Source organism: Dendronephthya gigantea, unplaced genomic scaffold (genome assembly GCF_004324835.1).
Source record: "Dendronephthya gigantea isolate DGI-Jeju-01 unplaced genomic scaffold, DenGig_1.0 000007F, whole genome shotgun sequence".
NCBI classification, from domain to species: Eukaryota; Metazoa; Cnidaria; class Anthozoa; order Malacalcyonacea; family Nephtheidae; genus Dendronephthya; species Dendronephthya gigantea.
This window is the reverse complement of record NW_021163017.1, coordinates 2,066,334-2,087,300: the sequence shown is the minus strand read 5'-3', so window position 1 is coordinate 2,087,300 and position 20,967 is coordinate 2,066,334. Positions and strand designations below refer to the sequence as shown.

General features: G+C 38.1%; 4 protein-coding genes across 4 annotated transcripts; 3 read left to right on the top strand and 1 right to left on the bottom strand.

Moving 5' to 3' along the window:
* Positions 1 to 1,204: 1,204 nt before the first annotated feature.
* Positions 1,205 to 4,803, top strand: LOC114516992. The gene is made up of 2 exons (XM_028536624.1): positions 1,205 to 2,987; positions 3,292 to 4,803. Exons 1-2 carry the CDS (start codon positions 1,295 to 1,297, stop codon positions 4,734 to 4,736), a joined length of 3,138 nt encoding a protein of 1,045 aa, XP_028392425.1. The 5' UTR covers positions 1,205 to 1,294; the 3' UTR covers positions 4,737 to 4,803.
* A 1,437-nt stretch (positions 4,804 to 6,240) lies between these two features.
* Positions 6,241 to 10,439, top strand: LOC114516993. The gene is made up of 2 exons (XM_028536625.1): positions 6,241 to 6,355; positions 7,511 to 10,439. The coding sequence occupies exon 2, from the start codon at positions 7,580 to 7,582 to the stop codon at positions 9,521 to 9,523; it is 1,944 nt and encodes a 647-aa protein (XP_028392426.1). The 5' UTR covers positions 6,241 to 6,355; positions 7,511 to 7,579; the 3' UTR covers positions 9,524 to 10,439.
* Positions 10,440 to 13,408: 2,969 nt separating this feature from the next.
* Positions 13,409 to 15,999, top strand: LOC114517180. The gene is made up of 2 exons (XM_028536838.1): positions 13,409 to 14,087; positions 14,444 to 15,999. The coding sequence occupies exons 1-2, from the start codon at positions 13,409 to 13,411 to the stop codon at positions 15,874 to 15,876; spliced, it is 2,112 nt and encodes a 703-aa protein (XP_028392639.1). The 3' UTR covers positions 15,877 to 15,999.
* LOC114516994 lies at positions 15,957 to 20,962 on the bottom strand. The gene is made up of 6 exons (XM_028536626.1): positions 20,599 to 20,962; positions 18,780 to 19,555; positions 18,212 to 18,379; positions 17,918 to 17,978; positions 17,516 to 17,644; positions 15,957 to 17,018 (listed from the first exon to the last, which is right to left on the bottom strand). Exons 1-6 carry the CDS (start codon positions 20,876 to 20,878, stop codon positions 16,783 to 16,785), a joined length of 1,650 nt encoding a protein of 549 aa, XP_028392427.1. The 5' UTR covers positions 20,879 to 20,962; the 3' UTR covers positions 15,957 to 16,782.
* Between the last annotated feature and the right edge of the window lie 5 nt (positions 20,963 to 20,967).

Here is a 20,967-nt window from a genome sequence, read left to right as displayed (position 1 = left end):
AATATAAGCAAGAGAACCCTGGTCCTGGTTTTTAATTTAATTCTCCCAAAATAAACAAAATGGCGGATAAATATTAAAATACAAGCAAGATTTTTCAAGTTAATTAACGCTGAACGAAAATACTGATAGTACACTAATTCTTCTCTTTGACACGAAAAACTTATTTTTATTTTATCTTGCTAATAGTATCAAATAATCAGACTATTGTATGTACGTCAATTTGAATGCAACGGATGTCTTATGCCAAACAAAGTTAAACAGAAATCTACGGTGTAGTTTCTTTTTACTTCTAATATGACTAATATATAGCTACAGCACGGGAACTGTGGAGCCAGGTAGCTACCGATGCATTCGTTCATGCGAGGGAAAGCGTTTTAAAAACTAATAAAGAAATTTTTACCCCTTTTCGGTTGATTTAAGTTCGTCTTAAATTGACAAATATCAGCTTAAATCTGCCAAACTGACTGGAATCGATTAACCAACCACTAAAACATTAGGATTAATTATGACTAATGTTATGACCCGGATTTCCTTATTGGAAGTACACCATGTTTTGATTGATTCTTCGCTTACCGCGTGGAAGTAGCTGCAATTGTACAAAGAAATAATTTAACACTACTGAAATGCACATTAAATGATGTCCTGCCACTAGCATGCATTGTGTCGGTAATCGTTGTCGGCGTAATATACGTACAATGATGTAAAGTAATACCATGGTAAAAAGGTATAGCCTGACTAATACAGTGATTAACCATTTTGAAATTGAAAATGTGCATGTTTGCTTGAACTATTCCACTTGCATCCACATTCCAAAACGATTCAAATATAACCAGTAGTGTGCTTGGAGCCCGTCATTCCGTGTCCTTAAATTTGGCTTGAATCCAACGCAATTTTAAAGTGATAATTTCATGTCCAGAATCCACGAATATAATCCTGGATTCTAATCCTTTAGTATAAGTAGTTGGATAAGGGTTAGGGTCAGGTTTGGGATTAAAAGCTAGGATTATATTCGTGGATCTGGACATGAAATTATTACCATTTTTAAGTGTTTTTGGATTAAAGCATGGTTGCACATGAATGATCGCTTGCATTGTGTGTGGCGCTTGTACGTGTAGCATGTTAAAGCAACTGACACAACCAAGCCTCTGTGTGATAAATTTATTTATAAATGGAGAATTTGGCAGGCGACCGCAGCAGAAAACAAGTCATTGTACTTTTAGGACCAAGTGGATGTGGTAAAACAACGTTTTGCTTAAAGAGAAATGTAGGACAACTTCCACGTCATGCTCAAAGTATGTTTTTGTCAACCGGAGATGAACTTCGCAAAGGAAGTTGTATCAGTCCATGGCTGAAGTCTAATGTGACAGAGATAAAAGAATATTGCCATAACATGATTTGTAACACATTCGTGGATTTTAAAGAATCGACGAAACACGAACTTATTTTGGATTGTGTTAAAGACTTAAACGATGCAGAGTTTGTCGCAACACAAGCAAATATAAATGGCCTTGAAATAACCCGAGCATTTTTATTTGATATCGATGAAGAGGAATTAAAACTAAACTGGCAGAGTCGCGCAGAAAATAAAGATATGTTGCGAATGATGTTCGATTCTCCCCATGAATATTATTTTAAGTGGAAGAGGGAATCAGTTGACATGATTAACTATTACACGAAATTAAACTTGCTTTCCAAAATTCCTGGTATCGATCTACAGTTTTGGAATCGTAATGAGGATAAGTCATTTTATGACTATCCAATCTGCCTGCCGCCAAATAACCTGCAATTCATGCTTCTGGATTCCAAACGAATACAAAATGTGTTCCAAAAGTTGCTTTCGATTTTGAATATTTGCCAGTTTCAATTTGCTCTTCCGGCCAGCTTTGTGCATAGCAACCGTGATGTCAACTGGATTGCGAACCCAGCACGTTACTATGTTACCGTTAAGGCAGATGGTGTACGTTGTCTTTTGCTCAAAATCCAAGATGGAGCTTACTTTATCACCAGAAGGAATGAGATTTATCCTTGCCACATCGAAGATGATCAGTTGCCTGACAACACTGTTCTCGATGGAGAATTATTGCCTTCTACATTCATCTCAGAAATTCAGGCTAAGATAAGCCCATGTCAGCTTAAGAACAATGTCTTTCTGGTGTTCGATGTTCTTGCACTGTCAGGGGATGTCTTGTGGAAATGGCCATTCAGTATTAGACGGGAATGCCTTGATAAACTGCCAATCAGGAAAGATATTGTTGGTCTGATGAAGCAAGCATCAGTAAGTGATCAATTTTTACCTGAGGATATGTCATATGACGAAGGCGAATTGCTCACAGTCCATTGTGCAATCAAAGGACATCGTCCATCCACACCAGACGACATTCAAAGATGTCTTCAGTCTGCATTTCCATATCCTTTTGACGGATTGATTTTTACACCGGACAAAGCCTATATCTTTGGACGCGATCCATTGATGTTTAAATGGCAAAATGAAGATGATTTACACTGTGATTTACAACTGGATTCTACTGGAAATGAATCAGACAGTTCTGATGTATTTAAATGTCGTTGGAATGCAACCAAGAGTTCCTGGGACGCACTTTTTGTGCGCTATGATAAGAATGCACCTGAATCCATTGAGACCGTTGCCCATTTAGAGAAGATATGTCAAAAACCATTCACAAAGGAGAACCTTCTGTCAAACCTTGCTCAACATCGAAGCATCATGAATGTGACAGATATATCTGCCGGTGATCATCCAGCTAATAGTCTTTCATTTGATGAACTGTTCTTTAAGATTGAAGATTTAGTCAAAGTTGGTAAAGTTGATAAAACCGTTGATTCAGCCACAGGTCTAGAAATCTTCACCTATCATCGCTCCACAGCTTTGTTCAGTGATCCCATTGTTCGTCTTTCTCGTGGCCTCGTTCTTCATCCACCATCAAAGACTGTCGTTACAAGGCCTTTCGTCAGATTCGAATTCTTTGAAGGTAAATTCATATATTAAACTACATTTTGCAGTCGATTTTAGTATAGGTAATCATGCGGTAGGAATAACTTTTGGGATATAATTTTCAATGCTGGTATAAGTAGAATACGATTTGTTCATTGTCAAAACACTTCTGCCAGGCTTTCAATATTTTGTACCTTTGCCTGTATTTGCGTTTACCTTTCTGGCTTTTTTAGTTTTACGCTGTCTAGTTTGTATGCAAATAGCTGTTCTCCTGTCAACGAATCAGCATATGTAGTAATTTTATCATGCTAGCTACTAATGAACGGCTTTTCTTTTTACAGATACTGGCAGTCGTGATCCTAATGAAATGGTTGAAGCTACTATAAAATATGATGGATCACTTGGAATTGCATTCTTGTGGAACAAGGAAGTTTTGGTGACGACCAAACGAAGAATGGATTCAAATCAAGCGATTTGGGCGAAACAATGGATCAAAGATCACTGTAACCTCTCCATGTTTCAAGCAGGATATACATATCTGTTTGAAATTATTTACCAGAATAACACCGTTATTGTGAGCTATTTCTTTGAAGGTCTTGTCTTGCTTACTATCAATGACGAAAAAGGTCGTGAATTATCGTACAACACAATGCTGCGTTTTGCCAGAGCTACTGGGTTCTTTATGGTAACACCACGCATAACTGCTCCGTATTCAGAGGTACTTTGGTACTGCGGTGGGATTGAATCGAGTAAAGAAAGAACGACATCTCCCAACCTGCCTTCATCTACTTCAGGAGCTATGCCAGTTAATAAAAAGCGACAAGAAGGATGGGTTATAAAGTTCAGTGATGGTACTAGACAGAAGATCGTCTACAACTGGTGGAAGAATGCATCAAAACTTGCACAAATTGTTCACCCTCGAGTTGTCTGGTCGTTGCTTAGGCATGGCAAAATCAAAGAGGTGTTTGAAAATGCACCAAATCACATTCGGGTTGAGATTCGTCGCATGGTGCAAGCAATCGGAGGCAAGTTTGAAGAAACGTTGCACCTGGTCGAAAGCTGTCTTAAAAGGTCCCGTTCTGAAGATTTATTTATGATTACGGAAGACCGGTGGAAAGAAAAATCAAATCACAATGATCTTGATGAGTTCACGATATCAATAAAAGACGACGATCCCAGCAAGGATAGTTTGCGCCAACTTGTTTCTGAACTCAAGCCATACCGCCATGTGGTAAATAAAAGGCCACTGCTAGAATATCCACCAGTTAGCATTACAATGCAAACTTTCCACCATAACTCTTCGCCGAAAGTCAATCTTTCGCCATTTTTTGATTCTTCAAAACTCAACTTTCTCCGGTTACCAATTCTCGATTTCATTCCTCCAACATCACTGGATTTGGAAGGTTATGAACTTAGCGAAAACTTCAGGCAGACATGGTGCAAGGGATGGAAAAACCTTACGATGACTGCCCATTGGCAAGTTGTACAAAGAGTTTTGCAAGGATTTAACAGCTTTCCATTACTCCTTCACATGCCCGTTGAAATACTCATCAGGATTTTACATCTTCTTGATCACTCAAGCTTAACATCGTTGGCAAAAGTGTGCGTCCATTTAAGGCAAGTCATAAAATCCTGTAGATCACAGCTGTTGTACAAGAAATTTGAGAACTTTGAGTATGAACTGTCTGAAGACGAGTCGTGGACTATAAATTATAGGGACTTCTATGATCCCGAAAACGAAGTATACATTTACCATGACAGTGATGGTTACCTTCAGTGCGGCTAATCTTCCTGAAACCGTGTAGACCTTCAAGAGACACTGGGAATCCTGTGTGAGGGGCATATTGGAAAGCAACTAGATGATAACCAAAACATTTAAAATTCAAGTAAAGAATTCAACTTGTCGTATATTATCAGTCATATAAATTTGATACAGTATAAAACATTATACAATTAATGTATGCTCCCGAGGGAAATAGAGATTGGAATTTTGTTTTTCCAAGAGTCGGAATATTGAGACTCATTTCCCGAGGGAAATAGTGAGTTTTGAGACATTGAGAGAATATTGAGACATGAAAGTCAAGGGAAAACAAAACTCACTATTTCCCGAGGTATAGTGTACATTAAGTGCTTTGTTATATAGGAACAAAAACATACATGTTACACAACAATTTTATTTCAAAAAACACTTTGTTATGACAATATGCGCGTAAAAATTTTTCACTTGTTCCCCTGGCGGGAAACATTGCATTTATTTAAAGCCTTTAAATGGCTTTATGTTTGAGAGTGAGTTTTTTTCGGCTGCTCGATGTCATAGTTGGAATAAATTATGCATTTAATAAGGATGCAGTAAATGAAGCTCAAATATCGTGCCAAACTCCTTTTTTTTTAAATCTTGCATTCTAGATCGGTTATATTACAACGTAGAGTAATGCTGGTAATTACATTTATCGCAAATGCTTGGTATGAGAAATGCCGCGATTCAGAGATTCAAGCTCTATTTAAATTTTAGAGCGTAAAAACGTCCCCGCCCCATGCCTTACCAATTAAAAAAATTCCCTCGCCTTGAGGTCTGCTGAGGCTTTTCTTCCTTGACAGAAATGATCAACGATTTTCAATCCTTAGAATTTTTGCTCTTGATACCAAAGGCTGTTTTCCACTAGGCTGATTTTCTTGCTCGACGCGAAACGATATCTGCAATACGCGGTGATGTGGTTGGTTTAAGAAAAAAATCGTCGCGAAAAAGTGAAATCGCTTCCTACTTTTCGCGCTAATATATTCGCCTAGTGGAAAACGGGCTTAAAAACTTCCAAAAACGACCCCGTGCTGTGTTATGGGGAATTCCCAGTACCTTGTAAGCTTTTCTATTGCAAACAGTTCTAGTATCAGAGTATCTACGCCGTCAAAATGTTCCAACAGGATGATGTGCAAAGGTTATATTTTATATAGGTTTGCCATTAAACACTTGATTACGCGGGAGGAAATTCAGAAAAATACGTGTTGGGGAATCCCCTAGACGTGACGCGATTAATTCCAAACTGAATCCACTATTATACCAAGCTGAACGTATTTAAAAAATAGTGTGGAAAGTAACACCTTCCGTCAGAAGTTGCAATCCACGAGAATTTCTTGTATTTTTTCAATTATATCTGTATTTTCTCAATTATATCTATATTGCGTTTTGGGGAAATACCTACACGAGATTCTACCCTCTACGGGTTAATGAACATCAAAACAATCGTCCAATTACATGCTTCCTGCTTACATTGTTGGTTTGGCTTTAAAAGGAACTGTTCTAATATTCACTTAACCTGGAAATGCCATAAAAAGTATCTTGGAATTATATCTACTGAATTTCAAGGAGTAAAGTATTCGTATTAAACCCAATAAGAAGACTATATTAAGGTATTAAAGCAACGAATTATGCAAATATATAATGAACCGGATTTATTGTGACATATTGGTGTGATTGTTGCAAAGTAAATCTTTAAATTTACAATGTAGCTACTTAATTGTTTGAGAGTGTGGCATTTTTTCGCTCTAATCGTTGATAGATAGTTGTAGATTTCATAAATGATTGCGCTAAAATTGCAAAAGTTGCCACCTGAATATCATGTGACACACGTAAACATTGTATTGACAGATTGCTATTCAAAAACAAAGCACTATATAATAGTATAGTATTTTGTTTACAGAACACTATCCATTTTTCACTCACTTTCCATCTTCATATCATGTGTGTTCTTACGTGTCATCTGCTTTCTGTTAATGATTGTTTTGAATTTGGATGTTTGCTGCGTTCAACTTAAAAGACATATTTCGTTCGATAATTGCATGTGCTTTGGCACGTTCCGAGCGCATAGCAACAATAATTCTCGCTGATATAATCATTATCTTGCACTTGATATCATGGTGAAGTATATAAACAGACATGCTGTTTTGTTTTGATCTCAACAGTGCTGTTTATATTATTCTAAGAATTGAAATAACAACTAGAGTTGATGCATTATTTATTTATATGTTGAATTATTATAACTAATTTTCGCAACATTGTCATTTAGCCTATCTATGCCCGTGAACAGCAATTTTCAGAGTAATCAATTTGAGCTTGTTTGCGTAATGCGATGTAAGACAAAAATGTGTTTGGACATATGCCAATGTTCTCCTGGTCCCTTGAGGGATCTCAGACGTCTATGAAGTCGTCTCTAAGGCCGGTTTTCCACTAGCGATTTTTTTTCGCGCGAAGCGACATTTTACTTTTGTTTCAGAGCTCTCAACTGCAACGATCTGGAACAAATTGCTCAAATACAAAGGAATAAAGTCGCTTCGCGCGAAAAATATCGCTAGTTGGAAACCGGCTTAAATGGTGGCATAAAGAATATGTAGCAGGTGTCAAGGTCATTAGTGTTAATTAAAGGATGTGCACTGCTGCTCGCGGTTCGAGAGTCGAGAGTAAAAAGTCGTGCGTCGAGGGTAAAGTAATAAGTCGAAAAATTGAAATTATTACTACGGTTACGTATTTTACGACTAACGACATATTGGGTTTTTTTACAATTCTAGACAAACCTTTCGAGGAAACAACTATAAAGCATCTGAAAGATCCGACGGTGCTGGACAAAAACTTTAACCATGAATCCCCAACACGAACCCCTTAAAATTGAAGTGCCTCTCAACGAAATTAGCTCACCTAACCCCATTAAGAATGTTAAAGAAGGAATTTTAAAGAAGGTGGTAGCTTTTATTTGTGCATTGCTTAACACGGCTGGTGGAACATTGGAGTTAATCAATGACCGTCAGAGTAAAACAGGCCGTGAAAATGACCCCAAACAGTCAGAATTTATTCGAATGGTTGAACAACAACTCATTAGTAAAATAGGTTCAAAGCTAGTCACTAACAATACTAGCTTTGACGAACAATTTCAGGACAAGATAGTCTGCAAAGTCAAAAAGTCTTCGTCCATTATCACAATAAATTACAACTTGTACCTACGAAGTGAAAAGCAGGTAATTCTCGTCGCTCCCTACGAGGATATCAAAGACATTTTGCGCAGGAAGGTTATCTTTGAACCAGTAATCGCTGACTCACACCACAAGGTATTCATAATGAAGAAATATTGTGGCTTTCCAGAAAATAAAGTTACTGAATTAAAGTGCGTGAGTGCAAGTTCATCGAAGGTGAAAAAGCAAGCAGCTGATCGCATAGCTGGTGAAGATAATCGATTCAGTTGCTATGTCTCCGCTTTCGCCAACAACATCGGAGGTCATATCTATTATGGTATTGAAGACGACGGAATTGTTAAAGGACAGTTGTTAAATAACAAAGAGGAAAAGGAAGATATTATTCGGAAAGTTGAAAAAGCCATCCTCAAAATGATCTGGCCGGAAAATGTCGGCAAACCGAAACGAGGCGAACAGTGGGAAATATTCTTCGAGCCCGTGGTAGACGATTTCTCGATTGCTATCCCATTAACCTTTGTGATTGTCATCTTTATCGCTCCTTGTCCGGGTGGCGTGTTCACTAAGAAACCGGAGTGTTATCAAATGGTTGAGGGAGGACTTCAAGAGATGTCGTTTGCCTCTTGGAGGAATGGAATATTAAAGGAAGACGTTGTGCCACATCTAGTCCCGCGTATCCTGTGGAGTTCAGACGAGATAAAGCAACGTTGCACTCGTACGAGCAACGATCTGATGGACCTAATCAACAACGGTGAGTGGGGTAAGTTGGAGAAGATGGCAAAACTGTTTGAAAGCCAAGTTTCCGGAAGACAGGATTGCGCAGCATTGGAGGTGTTGTTGACAATCTATTCAAAACGCGTCATCGCATGCTCGCGTCAAAGTTATTTCACACAAGCTCGAAAATTTCTTAACAATTTCAACAAAATTTTAAAGAATGTCGACGATTCGCCTTTTTTCAATGCATTGGCAGCGTATCTGGAAATAGTTATTAGGCGGAATAAGAAAGACTTCGGCGGTATCGAAGAGGTGATGAAGGATGCTTTAACAAAAGCAGAATCAATCGAAAGCGGCTTTCTTACGGCTGCGATTCACGTGCTGGTAGCGACGGTTAGTTCATTCAATGATCAAGAACCTGGTTTAGCCATTGCCCAGCAAAGACTTTGCGAATTAGCCATTGAACACCTCCGGGCGGTCGAACCGACTTCTGTATCAAGAGACATGGAACAAAAGGCATACATCACCCTAGTGTTTTCCTACCTTAAATGCCTCCTTTCGAAAGATTTAATTCTAGATGGAAGATGTACAGAGGAAGGTATGAAAAAAGCAAAATACGCCCTGACAGCGTTGAATGAATTGAAGATGGAATGCCCGCTGAGTCGTTTTCGGGAGATTCAGGCAAAACTTGCGGAGGCTGTTCTTTATTATCGACAGTCGCAGCATAAAGAACCAACCGAAGCGAGGCATTTCTTGAAATGTTCTTTTACTTCCGCCCGTGATGCGAAAGATCTTGCCAAGAAGTTGAAATTCGGTGAAATGGAATGCTGGTCAGATACACTCATTTCGAAGTGTACAGGGGAACTCGTCCTTATGCGTTGCCCGATAATTGCCAGAAATTAAATCGCTGTTGAAGGCCGTTTGTGAAAGACACAAGCACGTGACAAGTATACGTGGCAGGCTCTGCGCAGGCAGAACTGTCTTTGAAATTCTGCTCATGCGCCCGTGACGAACTTCAAAAACATAGCGCGCGGGCTGAATCCTGGGGCACACTAGTGAACTTAGCGCGTACACTGTCACTCGTGACAAAATTGTCACCTACACATATTCCTATAGTCTGCGTGGGGGAATGTGAAAATACCTCAGTTTGGTCCCCGCAGACCAGGAATATGTGTAGGTATAATTGTCACGAGTGACATGTGTGCGAGCTAAGTTCACCAGTTTGTCCCAGGCTCGAGAAGACGTATATAAAGGCAAATTACCTCTGGCCAAGAGACGTTAAAACAAAGCTATACTAATATTTTAGTGTTCATTGACTCCGAAAACAATTAATTTTTAAAGACATGAATAGCTACAGTATATACGTAAACTTAAAATTTTCCGATAGTGAGACTGAATCGACAGCGGCTACCAAGCTGATCAGAGTAAAAAATCAACCAATGTGGAGCCGGAACATCGCAAAACTAAATTAACATTTCTTTTATTTCAAATAACTTCAGCGCTCAGTTTTAGAGGTATGATTTAGCATGATATGCGTATATTTGTATTCTTAACAAAACCATATATGATCAGTTGCATAAACCGATGCTTTACTGGAATGATCGCTTTGCATTTAATTTTAAAATGTACAAGTATATTTGCTGAAAAGTATTCTCAGCTTTCATACCCCATACATGCAACTTTTTGTACAATAATTATCAGTTTGTATGAGTACAAGACGTGTATTTATAAACACGCTTTCGGTTATATGCTGTTTTTTAAAGAATGCCACATGTTTATGTAGCTATAATATAACATTTATAGTGCTGATCGGTCGAGAAGTGTGTTTCTATTTAACAATTAGTCGCTGAAGGCGAGGTGATTAAATATTCACTGAGCCGAAGTCGAAGTGAATATTATACACTTAATGTATGCTCCGGAGGGAAATAGTGAGTTTTGTTTTCCTAGGAGTCTGAATGTTTCCCGTTACAAAGTCGAGGCCAGGGAAACATTGAGACTCGAGGAAAAACAAAACTCACTATTTCCTGAGGTAGTGTACTTTACTTTTACTTTGTTATGACAAGAAGCAGGCAACAATTTTTCACTTGTCTTCCTGGCGGGAAACATTGCATTTATTTAAAGTCGTGTGACTACGAATGAACCAATCACATTTAAAATACACAGCACTTATATAACACAGGCTGTTAATCACCGAGCTTGAGGCGAGTAGTTGTTTTGTTATAAATTTCTGGGTGTTTACAAAAAATAATCATTTCATAAAAATTTCTTCAAATTACTTCAAATTTCTTATTTGAAAAACAACAACAAAAAGCTATACTCACCAATCAGTGACTATCACTGCAGAGACAGTAAATCTTGACTAATCAGAATGCAGGAAAATCAATAGTCTCCTCGAAATTTATACTAAAACTGCATAGAAACACAGAAAATGTTTTATATTTCTTAAATAGTGAATAGAACCATATCTCAGTACAATACGAAGATATTTACACGGATGCTGCATGGTTACCATCTGAAAACACAAAAGTATAGACTGGGAGCGGGGGTTATTCTAAGGAAATTTTACAATTCCAGTAGACTACAAACAGCTACGTCTGTCAGTATATTAAATATGTCCTTACTGTCTGCTCAGTGTTCACTCACTTCACTGTTCTCACTTACTGTTGTGACAAACGATATGACAAATGACATAAGACAAATGATGCAAAATATTCATGCCAAACAAGCATACAAAAATACAATGAAATGAAATAGAATGACTGTATCGGTGTAATCGGCAAAACTGTTTTGATTTTTGGATCATGACAACTGATGTACTGATGTACTACATTTTATTATAAAAAATAAAAATATGATTTATTTCAAAAACTATTTTGTAGTTTTCTCTACAATGGTAGTATATATCAATTCCAATAATATTCATTTCCAACTCCAAGAAGTGGCAGCAAATCCAGCTTAGAATAACCCCTGACTGGGAGTTGAATAGAAACCATTGCAGTTATAAATGAAATGTATTTAAACCGATTTGCGTCATTTTCACTGATACGCCGTAAAATCCTGCATAGTGGGGTTCTTTTTATAAAACACTTTAATTTTAAATCAACGGGCTCAATTTCCTTAATTTTTACCATTCGAGGAACCAACCAAGTGACGGTTTAAGAATTTGGCTGTTAAATAGTAAACGTTAACAGCGTCTGCGAAATATCTACCTGCTGCATGTTTCAGCCAATCTAAGCCTAAGGACTTATATATTATGGAAGTTAGCGTTCCAATCCTAGTGTTTCCTTTTGACGCAACATTTTGATGAACGTATATAGCTTGCTTTCAGGATTGTTTATTTTTGTGTATATAATCTGAGGCTATAATTACAACCAATGTACGATAAATATGCTATATATAAAGTTTAAGTATAGTTAAATGTCAAAATACAAGTTCAATTAGACTCGCATTGTCCGACCACGTCCGTTCCTTTCTTTTTAAACAATAAAACTATCAAAACTTTAAGCAAGCGAAATATAAAAACGTTCCTTTTACGATATGCCGCCATTTTTTGTCCCAGTATACTTTGGGCGACTAGTCCCTTGTAACTCAACACCTAGTAATGTTGAATGTTTACTGTATCAACTGCTGGCTACCGCAATAATGGCGTATATACCGGACATCCTCAGCCAAAAGAAAATCGTTGTACTACTCGGTCCCTCTGGGTGTGGAAAAACGGAATTTGGCCGCATGAGAAACTCCAGAGCGAGTCCATTTCATCCTGCAAGTGTGTTTCTGTCCACTGGAGATAAACTCCGCGAAGTAAATTGGATTCGTGCATCGCGAGCTCGAGAGCCCAACATGACAGCAATAAAAGAATATTGCTATGAGTTAATTAGTAAAACCTTTATGGATTTCAAAGTGTCGAAGCAACCCGAACTTATTTTGGATTGTGTTACAAACTTGAACGATTCGGAGTTTGTAGCAAGCCAAGCTAGTAAGAATGGTCTTGAAATAACCCGAGCAGTGTTATTTGATATCGGTGAAGAACAATTAATAAAAAACTGGGAGAATTACGCTAAAAACGATGACTTGTATTTGATGGAAATGATGCTTGATTCTCCCCATGAATATTATCTTAAGTGGAGGAGGGAATCAGTTGACATGATTAACTATTACACGAAATTAAACTTGCTTTCCAAAATTCCTGGTATCGATCTACAATCTTTGCATCGTAATGAGGATAAGTCATTTTATGACTATCCAATCTGCCTGCCGCCAAATAACCTGCAATTCATGCTTCTGGATTCCAAACGAATACAAAATGTGTTCCAAAAGTTGCTTTCGATTTTGAATATTTGCCAGTTTCAATTTGCTCTTCCGGCCAGCTTTGTCCATAGCAACCGTGATGTCAACTGGATTGCAAACCCAGCACGTTACTATGTTACCGTTAAAGCAGATGGTGTACGTTGTCTTTTGCTCAAAATCCAAGATGGAACCTGCTTCATCACCAGAAGGAATGAGATTTATCCTTGCCACATCGAAGATGATCAGTTGCCTGACAACACTGTTCTCGATGGAGAATTATTGCCTTCTACATTCATCTCAGAAATTCAGGCTAAGATAAGCCCATGTCAGCTTAAAAACAATGTCTTTCTGGTGTTCGATGTTCTTGCACTGTCAGGGGATGTCTTGTGGAAATGGCCATTCAGTATTAGACGGGAATGCCTTGATAAACTGCCAATCAGGAAAGATATTGTTGATCTGATGAAGCAAGCATCAGTAAGTGATCAATTTTTACCTGAAGATATGTCATATGATGATGGCAAAATGCTCACTGTCCATTGTGCAATCAAAGGACATCGTCCATCCACACCAGACGACATTCAAAGATGTCTTCAGTCTGCATTTCCATATCCTTTTGACGGATTGATTTTTACACCGGATAAAGCCTATATCTTTGGACGCGATCCATTGATGTTCAAATGGCAAAATGAAGATGATTTACACTGTGATTTACAATTGAATCCTACAGGAGATAAATCAGACAGTTTTGATGTATTCAAATGTCGTTGGAATGCAACCAAAAGTTCCTGGGACGCACTTTTTGTGCGCTATGATAAGGATGCACCGGATTCTGTTGATATCGTTGCCCATTTAGAGAAGATATGTCAACAACCATTCACAAAGGACAACCTTCTGTCAAACCTTGCTCAGCATCGAAGCGTCACGAATGTGACAGGTATATCTGCTGGTGATCGTCCAACTAATAGTCTTTCATTTGATGAACTGTTCTTAAAGATTGAAGATTTAGTCAAAGTTGGTAAAGTTGATAAAACCGTTGATTCAGTCACAGGTCTAGAAATGTTCATCTATGATCGCTCCACAGCTTCGTTCAGTGATCCAATCGTTCTTCTTTGTCGTGGTCTTGTTCTTCATCCACCATCGAAGACTGTCGTTACAAGGCCTTTCATCAAATTCCTTGAACGTAAGTAAATTTCATGTTTAATTAATTTGGATGCATGTTTACTTACCATTAAAGCATTAATTTTATAATTATACATAAACATAAACTAATATAAATTGATAATCGCTATAGCCATCTCTTTGAAAAAACATGTCAAGAAACATCTTTAGAATTATTAATAAGCAAGAAAAATGGCAGGCCTTCAAAATTGAGCCTAAGCAGTACTATTATAAATTATATTATTATATATTCTGCAATTAAGGTCAACTAATATAACTGTACATATAATTTTAAATAAATAATGTATAAATTTTTAAACTGTCTCGTACCCATTTTTATGCTACATCGGTTGTGGATGACAAATTTCCTTTTTATAGATGCTGGCAGTCGTGATCCTAATGAAATGGTTGAAGCTACTATAAAATATGATGGATCTCTTGGAATTGCATTTTTGTGGGATAACGATGTTTTGGTGACGACCAAACGAAGAATGGATTCAAAACAAGCGATATGGGCGAAACAATGGATCAAAGATCACTGTAACCTCTCCATGTTTCAAGCAGGATATACATATCTGTTTGAAATTATCTACCAGAATAACACCGTTATTGTGAACTATTTCTTTGAAGGTCTTGTTTTGCTTGCTATCAATGACGAAAAAGGTCACGAATTACCTTACAACACAATGCTGCATTTTGCCAGAGCTACGGGGTTCTTTATGGTAACACCACGCATAACTGCTCCGTATTCAGAAGTACTTTGGTACTGTGGTGGAATTAGATCGAACGGAGGAACAATATCTCCCAACCTACCTTCATTTACTTCAGGAGCTCTGCCAGTTAATAAAAAGCGACAAGAAGGATGGGTTGTAAAGTTCAGTGATGGAAGTAGACAGAAGATCGTCTACAGCTGGTGGAAGAATACATCCAAACTTGCACAACTTGTTCACCCTCAAGTTGTCTGGTTGTTGCTCAAGCATGATAAAATCAAAGTGGCTTTTGAAAATGCACCAAATCACTTTTACGTCGAAATCCTTCGCATGGTGCAAGCAATCAGAGTCAATTTTTTGAAAACTTTGCTATCTGTTCAAAGATGCCTTGGAACGTCCAATAGGTACAACAAAAAACGGTCCCGACGTGCTAAACGGTTGAAAAATAAATCAGTTAGCGAGACTGATGTTCCTAAAAAAGGAAAGTTGACGATAGTAATAGAGGACAGACTGGACAGAATCGCAAGTATTAATAATTTATTTAAGCTTGTTTCCGAGCTTAAACCATATCACGATCTTATTTCTTCGTCAAATACTAATCGGTCGCCTTTTTATAATCAATTGAAACTTAACTCTCTCCGGTTACCAATTCTGAATTACATATACCCAAAGTCTTTTGTTTTGGAAGGTTATGAACCTTGCGACAACTTCAAGCAGACATGGTGCAAGGGATGGCAAGACCTTTCGATGGATGTCCACCAATGGCAGTTTGTGCAGACAGCCTTGCAAAGAAATAAGAGGCTTCCTAACTTCCTCCAATTGCCTGCTGAAATAGTTGTTATGATTTTAAATCTTCTTGACCACGCAAGCTTGGCATCCATGGCTAAGGTTTGCGCTTATTTGCGGCAAATCATAAAACCCTGTAGAGCACGCTTGTTGCACAAGACGGTTTTGCGCCCTGCAATTGTAATAAGGAGTCTCCCCGCGGAAAAGTGGCAGGAGAGAAATCGTTCAACTTATGCATCTGACAATGACGATGATGTTTACCTTTCTGATGACGAGTGGCGTCATCCTTACGAGGGGCGTCATTATGAGCCATAGATACAGATAGATACAATCGACCTTTTTTATAGATGATTCATGATCAAACGCTGTCATTTAATGTCAGTAATTAGTAATACTTTTGAGGACACGTAGTGTCAATTTTTTTGAAAACGCCTTGTACTGAATAAATTTTAAGTAAAGTCGGGTTGAGTATGTTACTCCGGTAATTATGATTACCTAAAATCTATTGTGCTTAAGATGAGATAATGAGATTGGCCCGATTTATACTAGAGACGGATCATCCGTGTGGACGAACTTGGGCAAAAAAAATAGTTCATCTGTTTGGTTTTTTGGGACACCCTCTATAATTCCAAAAGAGCAAACCAATTGTTCGTTTTCCCTGCTTGTACTATGTGGTATGTTAAATTATAGATAGAATAGTGAGTTTTTATCTCATTCCTGTACTTGCGACAAATATGTAAGTCGTGAAGACAACTGTACCTCATAGGTGCAACTATATTGGTACAATAATTATCAGACTATCAGTTTGTATGGGTACAACGTCGGTTACCAGATGATCTGAAAACACTGGAGTGAGCTGGGCGTGATATCGAATTAGAAACCACTGCTTAATCAAAACTACTTAATTTATAGTGAAATAAGTATAAGGTTGAAATTATACATTGGTACGTTATAATAATAAGGCACAATAGATTTTAGTTCTAGGCACAGACTTACACTAAATGGAAGAAGATTGTTCTGGTAGTATATATAGGTCAGTGGTTCCAGACCTTCTTCCCCAGGTAAAACAAAAACCCCCGTATATTTACAAGCGTCTCTTACAACTTCGCATACATGTCTTTTAACTAAATTTAAACATCTTTTTTTATTAATTTCATCTCGAAAGTCCGACTCTCAAAACAAACGAGTTTCACTTTCTCTCCGCCCGGGTGTGCGACGCCTTCAAGTACGATCATCTTTCGGAACAGTTTTTAAAAGCGTTTCACAACAAATCAATTTCTTTCGCAGATCCCGACATTCATCCTCCATCAACTTCCTTTTGTTGTTATTACTTGACATCCGGTTTCTCACCGTGCGTAGCTCCTTTTTCAACTTCTTCATATCTCGTCTTTTTTGTTCAATAGTCCTCCGCAGAATTCGTTCTTGGTTAAGGCCCTCCATGCGGCTCTCCTCAAATTCTGAAAAGTAAGCATGCCATACAGTGTGTCCCAAAAACGTGACACTATAGAAATTATCCTATTGTTTTATATTCTATGCCTGAGCGCTACGCTAAATCAACAGATGCATGCATAGACATCAGCTTCTTGAATATTAAATAGCAGTCCACTAACAATAAAATCATGGCTCAACTGGCAAAACAGAGTCTTTGTAGTATAATTCCATTAAATTCCCTTGTGCGTAATCACGCGCGTTTAAATTCCCTTGTGCGTAATCACGAGGTTTAAAAACACTGTGATAATTGCTATAGTGTCACTTTTTTTGGGACACACTGTAGATCACCTTTCTCTAATAAACGCCTTTCTGTAATAAACGCCTATTTCTAATAAACTCCTGTCTCTAGTAAACGCCTTTTTCTAATAAACGCCTCCCTAACAATCGATCTCTTATTCGCGGTTTATTGACTTGTTTTGAGGCAAAAATAAGCACGAAGCTTATCGTTACCATTGACGCTTACTTGTTATTGATTCTGTAATCTGCTGTATTCGCTTCAAGTGTCCATCTTTTGTTCTTGTTATGACGTCACTAAGGTTTGGCAACACTCCAGCTTCTTTCATGACTTCCATCAGTTTTAATTGGTCAGAATCTGAAACACGGTTAACAATCACTACATAAAGTAGTCGACAAATCGAGCATGGAGATTTTCTCAATCGGTTTTGGTTGAATATGAGATCCGAATAAACAAATCCCTGTTTATAAGCATACAGACACGAGTACCATATCTCGAGTTTCTCATGATAAAAATATTGGGAAAGTTGCCACGCTACTAGCTGTTTGTCCGGGTTCGTATGTTATTTTGGAGCATTTATGAATTTTTAAGAAAAGCATGCAAAAAATTAACGTTAAATCATAGACAGACCTTCTTTAGTTTGATCTTCGTTATTATTATTAGTGGCGATAGTGTTCTCGTCGTTGTCATCCTGTCAAAACAGAAGCTGCAAGTTAGTGAAAGTACTGAAAAAAACAATCCCAAATAAAAATGGTTGATCTCCACTTGACTCGCCTTGCACGAGCGCATTTTATACGCTGTAATGTAATCATATTTTTGCGAATTTAAATGCTAAAGACTAGAAAATGAAAATTTTGGAGTATTTCATAATATTTTCAAAATATACGGTCAGAGATTTGCAAAATGAATACTTCATGTAGCTACCCCGGAACACGTGCACATCCCCAAGTCATCTTCATCATCTTCATCATGTTTAATTTCTTCTTCTGTCGCTAGTCTTTGCAAAGCGATATTTTGTTGCTCTAATGGAGTCGAAGCATGTTCACCGAAACAGTTGAGTATCGAGGAAGAGTGACTGGACGTCTCGTCATCCTGAAAATATCCGCATTAAAATAGCTATATTAACCACGCTTGCATGCTCTTGTCAGCTACCTCTGTAGCTCAATGGCAAGAGCACCGGCTAGAATTTGAAGTGTGTATAATTCCACTCGAAAAAGACCCTTAAACCTCTAGAATTTCCCAGCATCGAGTGAAGTGCTAAAAATCATAACTGATTTTAAAATAGCTATAACCTATTTTGGCGGGAAAATTTTAAGGACTTCCGTTTTGGCGGGAGAATTTAACTTGAACGGCGGGAAACGTTCGGACTAGAAACCCGTCTGTGACTGATTCACAGCAGACGAAACTTTCCGTCTTACATGATTTTTCTGTCTATACTGAGACGGGTTTCCCGTCTGTAATATAGCTGAATCGGTTATTAAGCTATAGCTACCTCTGAATCGAGAAGGAAAATATTCTCAACATCAACATTGTCCAACTCGTCGGTTTCATTCGATTTGCTGCTCTTCTCGGAGTCCTTGCTCGGACTAATTATTTGCTGTGAGCGTAATGACGATTTCTCCAAATCGCCTTCATTTCCACGACAAAACATACTCAACGACGCCATCGTACTGTAATAAGTCGACCTTCTCTCGGACCTACGTTTTTTCGAATCCTCGTTTATCACCATGTTACTTCGGTACTCGCTGTTGTTCAGAAACACTCCACAACCCCGGAGAAAGGAGCCCCTCAAAGCGTTAGCGACATGGACGAGTCCATGACGCTCTGCGTTATCCAGGGGCCCGATGTTTAACTTATTTACAATCATACTATCGGCACCCATGTCCATGAGTTGTTCTATCATCGTAACTGACTTGCAGCCAGAGGCGAGGAGATTAAGAACCGTATCGCCCGAACCGTTTTGGGCATTTAGACACGCGAGTTTTTCGTTATATGGAAGTTTTTTAACCTCCGACAGCATACTAAGAAGGACGTTTTCATACAGTTTGTAACATTTATTTTGTAAAATACAACCTGCTGCTAGGTGGAGTGGTGTTTCTTGTCTATGATTGCCCATCGCCAGACAATCCCGAAAATATGGCAGCAGAGTTTCAAACCTTTGCATGGACCATCGTCCGCTTTTGGTCGCGGTAAGGTCAGGTAGAGTGACTAAAGCTCGGTGGACACAGGTCTCCTTGGTCTCTTTAGTTTGGACAGTCGGACTGAACCCTAAAGGCAGAAACAACATGTAAGATGGAATCCACACCAGAATTGAGCTTTCCAACACACAGAAAAATTAGACTTAAAATTAAAATTAAAATTAAAAAATCGAGACAAGAAAATTACACTGACAAAATTAAGTATAAAACTTTATCTTTAAATTAAAATGCCAACTCCTTTATGCCTGGTTTCCATTTATTTGTGAGTGTACTATGAACATGTCAAGGTGGCTGATGTGATAGAATATTTCTATGTGTGTGCCATCATCACCAATGACTGATTAGAAAACAGAAAAAAAGACATTTACATCCTGACTATTTCTCATGGGTGAAAATGACTTGTTGACAACAATCACTAAATGGAAATCAGGCGTTAGTAAGAGCTGGTTTCCACAAAGGGCATGATGGATTAAAACATTATGGTTTAATGCATCATGGATTAATACATGATAGATTAAAACATGATGGATTGGAGGCTTTCTTTACTCCTCAATTGCCAATAACTTTGTTGTGCATGGGTCCCCTTCTCAACCTATTGCTTAAAGATAATTCACACTTGTAACTGATAAGCATTTCTTTGTACCCGCTGTATTACAACATTTCTTACACTGTCAATAGCCAATCAATTATCCTGGATCCTCTCTAGAGGATTGTGGGCTTGTGTGAACAACATTGGGATATTAGTTAACAATTCCTATTATCTTATATTGCAATAGTAACTAATTACGTTCTATCCATATTTTTTTTGTACATGTAATCATCACTAAATCTTGCAAGGTACTAGTAGAGATCAGGGGTACACATGAGAACAATGGCAGGACGACAATTCAGGACGACCCATAATGTATTCATATGAGTGCGGATAGATATTTTACACAAGAGGTTAATTTTGACTTGAGGTTTACAAGTGAATACCCAGATTAGCCCAAAGTACTGTACTGAAATTGATTAGCTCAGGGTACCGAAATGAAAAAGTTAGAACTGATTATAAAAATAAGGTCTTTGGACAGTTGCCTCTTTACATTTAGAATTCATGTTGTTTTATATACAAACCCTGGTCAAGTAACCAGCGAACTGTGCGTATTTTACCCAGTACACATGCCCAGTGCAGTAAAGGGAATCGAAATTCGACATTCTCCTCCATAATATCGGTGTTTATGTCCCAGCCTTTCAACCTGTGCTTATCTATCACGCTCTTCAGCAGTTCGTGATCTTCGGAAAAGCGAGGGCATATCGTCTCCGATTCCCTCGTGTTTAAAAGAGTGACCAATAACTCGTGATGTTTATAGCCCTTGTCGCAGGGACGACAAAAAGGCGTGCATTTAATAGACATTTTGCTTTTTATGAACCTAGAAAACTTGCATTACTCCGACGCTCTCGTAATTGTTCCATCCAAACAGTGTTTCCAAACCATGAGAAATA

Excerpts from the sequence above, each read along its gene's own strand:
- LOC114516992 (XM_028536624.1), top strand. The coding sequence starts at position 1,295 with ATGTTTTTGTCAACCGGAGATGAACTTCGCAAAGGAAGTTGTATCAGT. Across the intron at positions 2,988-3,291 it reads CAGATTCGAATTCTTTGAAG|ATACTGGCAGTCGTGATCCT; the intron begins GTAAATTCATAT and ends TTCTTTTTACAG.
- LOC114516993 (XM_028536625.1), top strand. The coding sequence starts at position 7,580 with ATGAATCCCCAACACGAACCCCTTAAAATTGAAGTGCCTCTCAACGAA.
- LOC114516994 (XM_028536626.1), bottom strand. The coding sequence starts at position 20,878 with ATGTCTATTAAATGCACGCCTTTTTGTCGTCCCTGCGACAAGGGCTAT. Across the intron at positions 17,979-18,211 it reads GGATGTGCACGTGTTCCGGG|GATGACAACGACGAGAACAC; the intron begins GTAGCTACATGA and ends CTGTTTTGACAG. Across the intron at positions 17,019-17,515 it reads GATTACAGAATCAATAACAA|AATTTGAGGAGAGCCGCATG; the intron begins GTAAGCGTCAAT and ends CTTACTTTTCAG.
- LOC114517180 (XM_028536838.1), top strand. The coding sequence starts at position 13,409 with ATGTCATATGATGATGGCAAAATGCTCACTGTCCATTGTGCAATCAAA. Across the intron at positions 14,088-14,443 it reads TTTCATCAAATTCCTTGAAC|ATGCTGGCAGTCGTGATCCT; the intron begins GTAAGTAAATTT and ends TCCTTTTTATAG.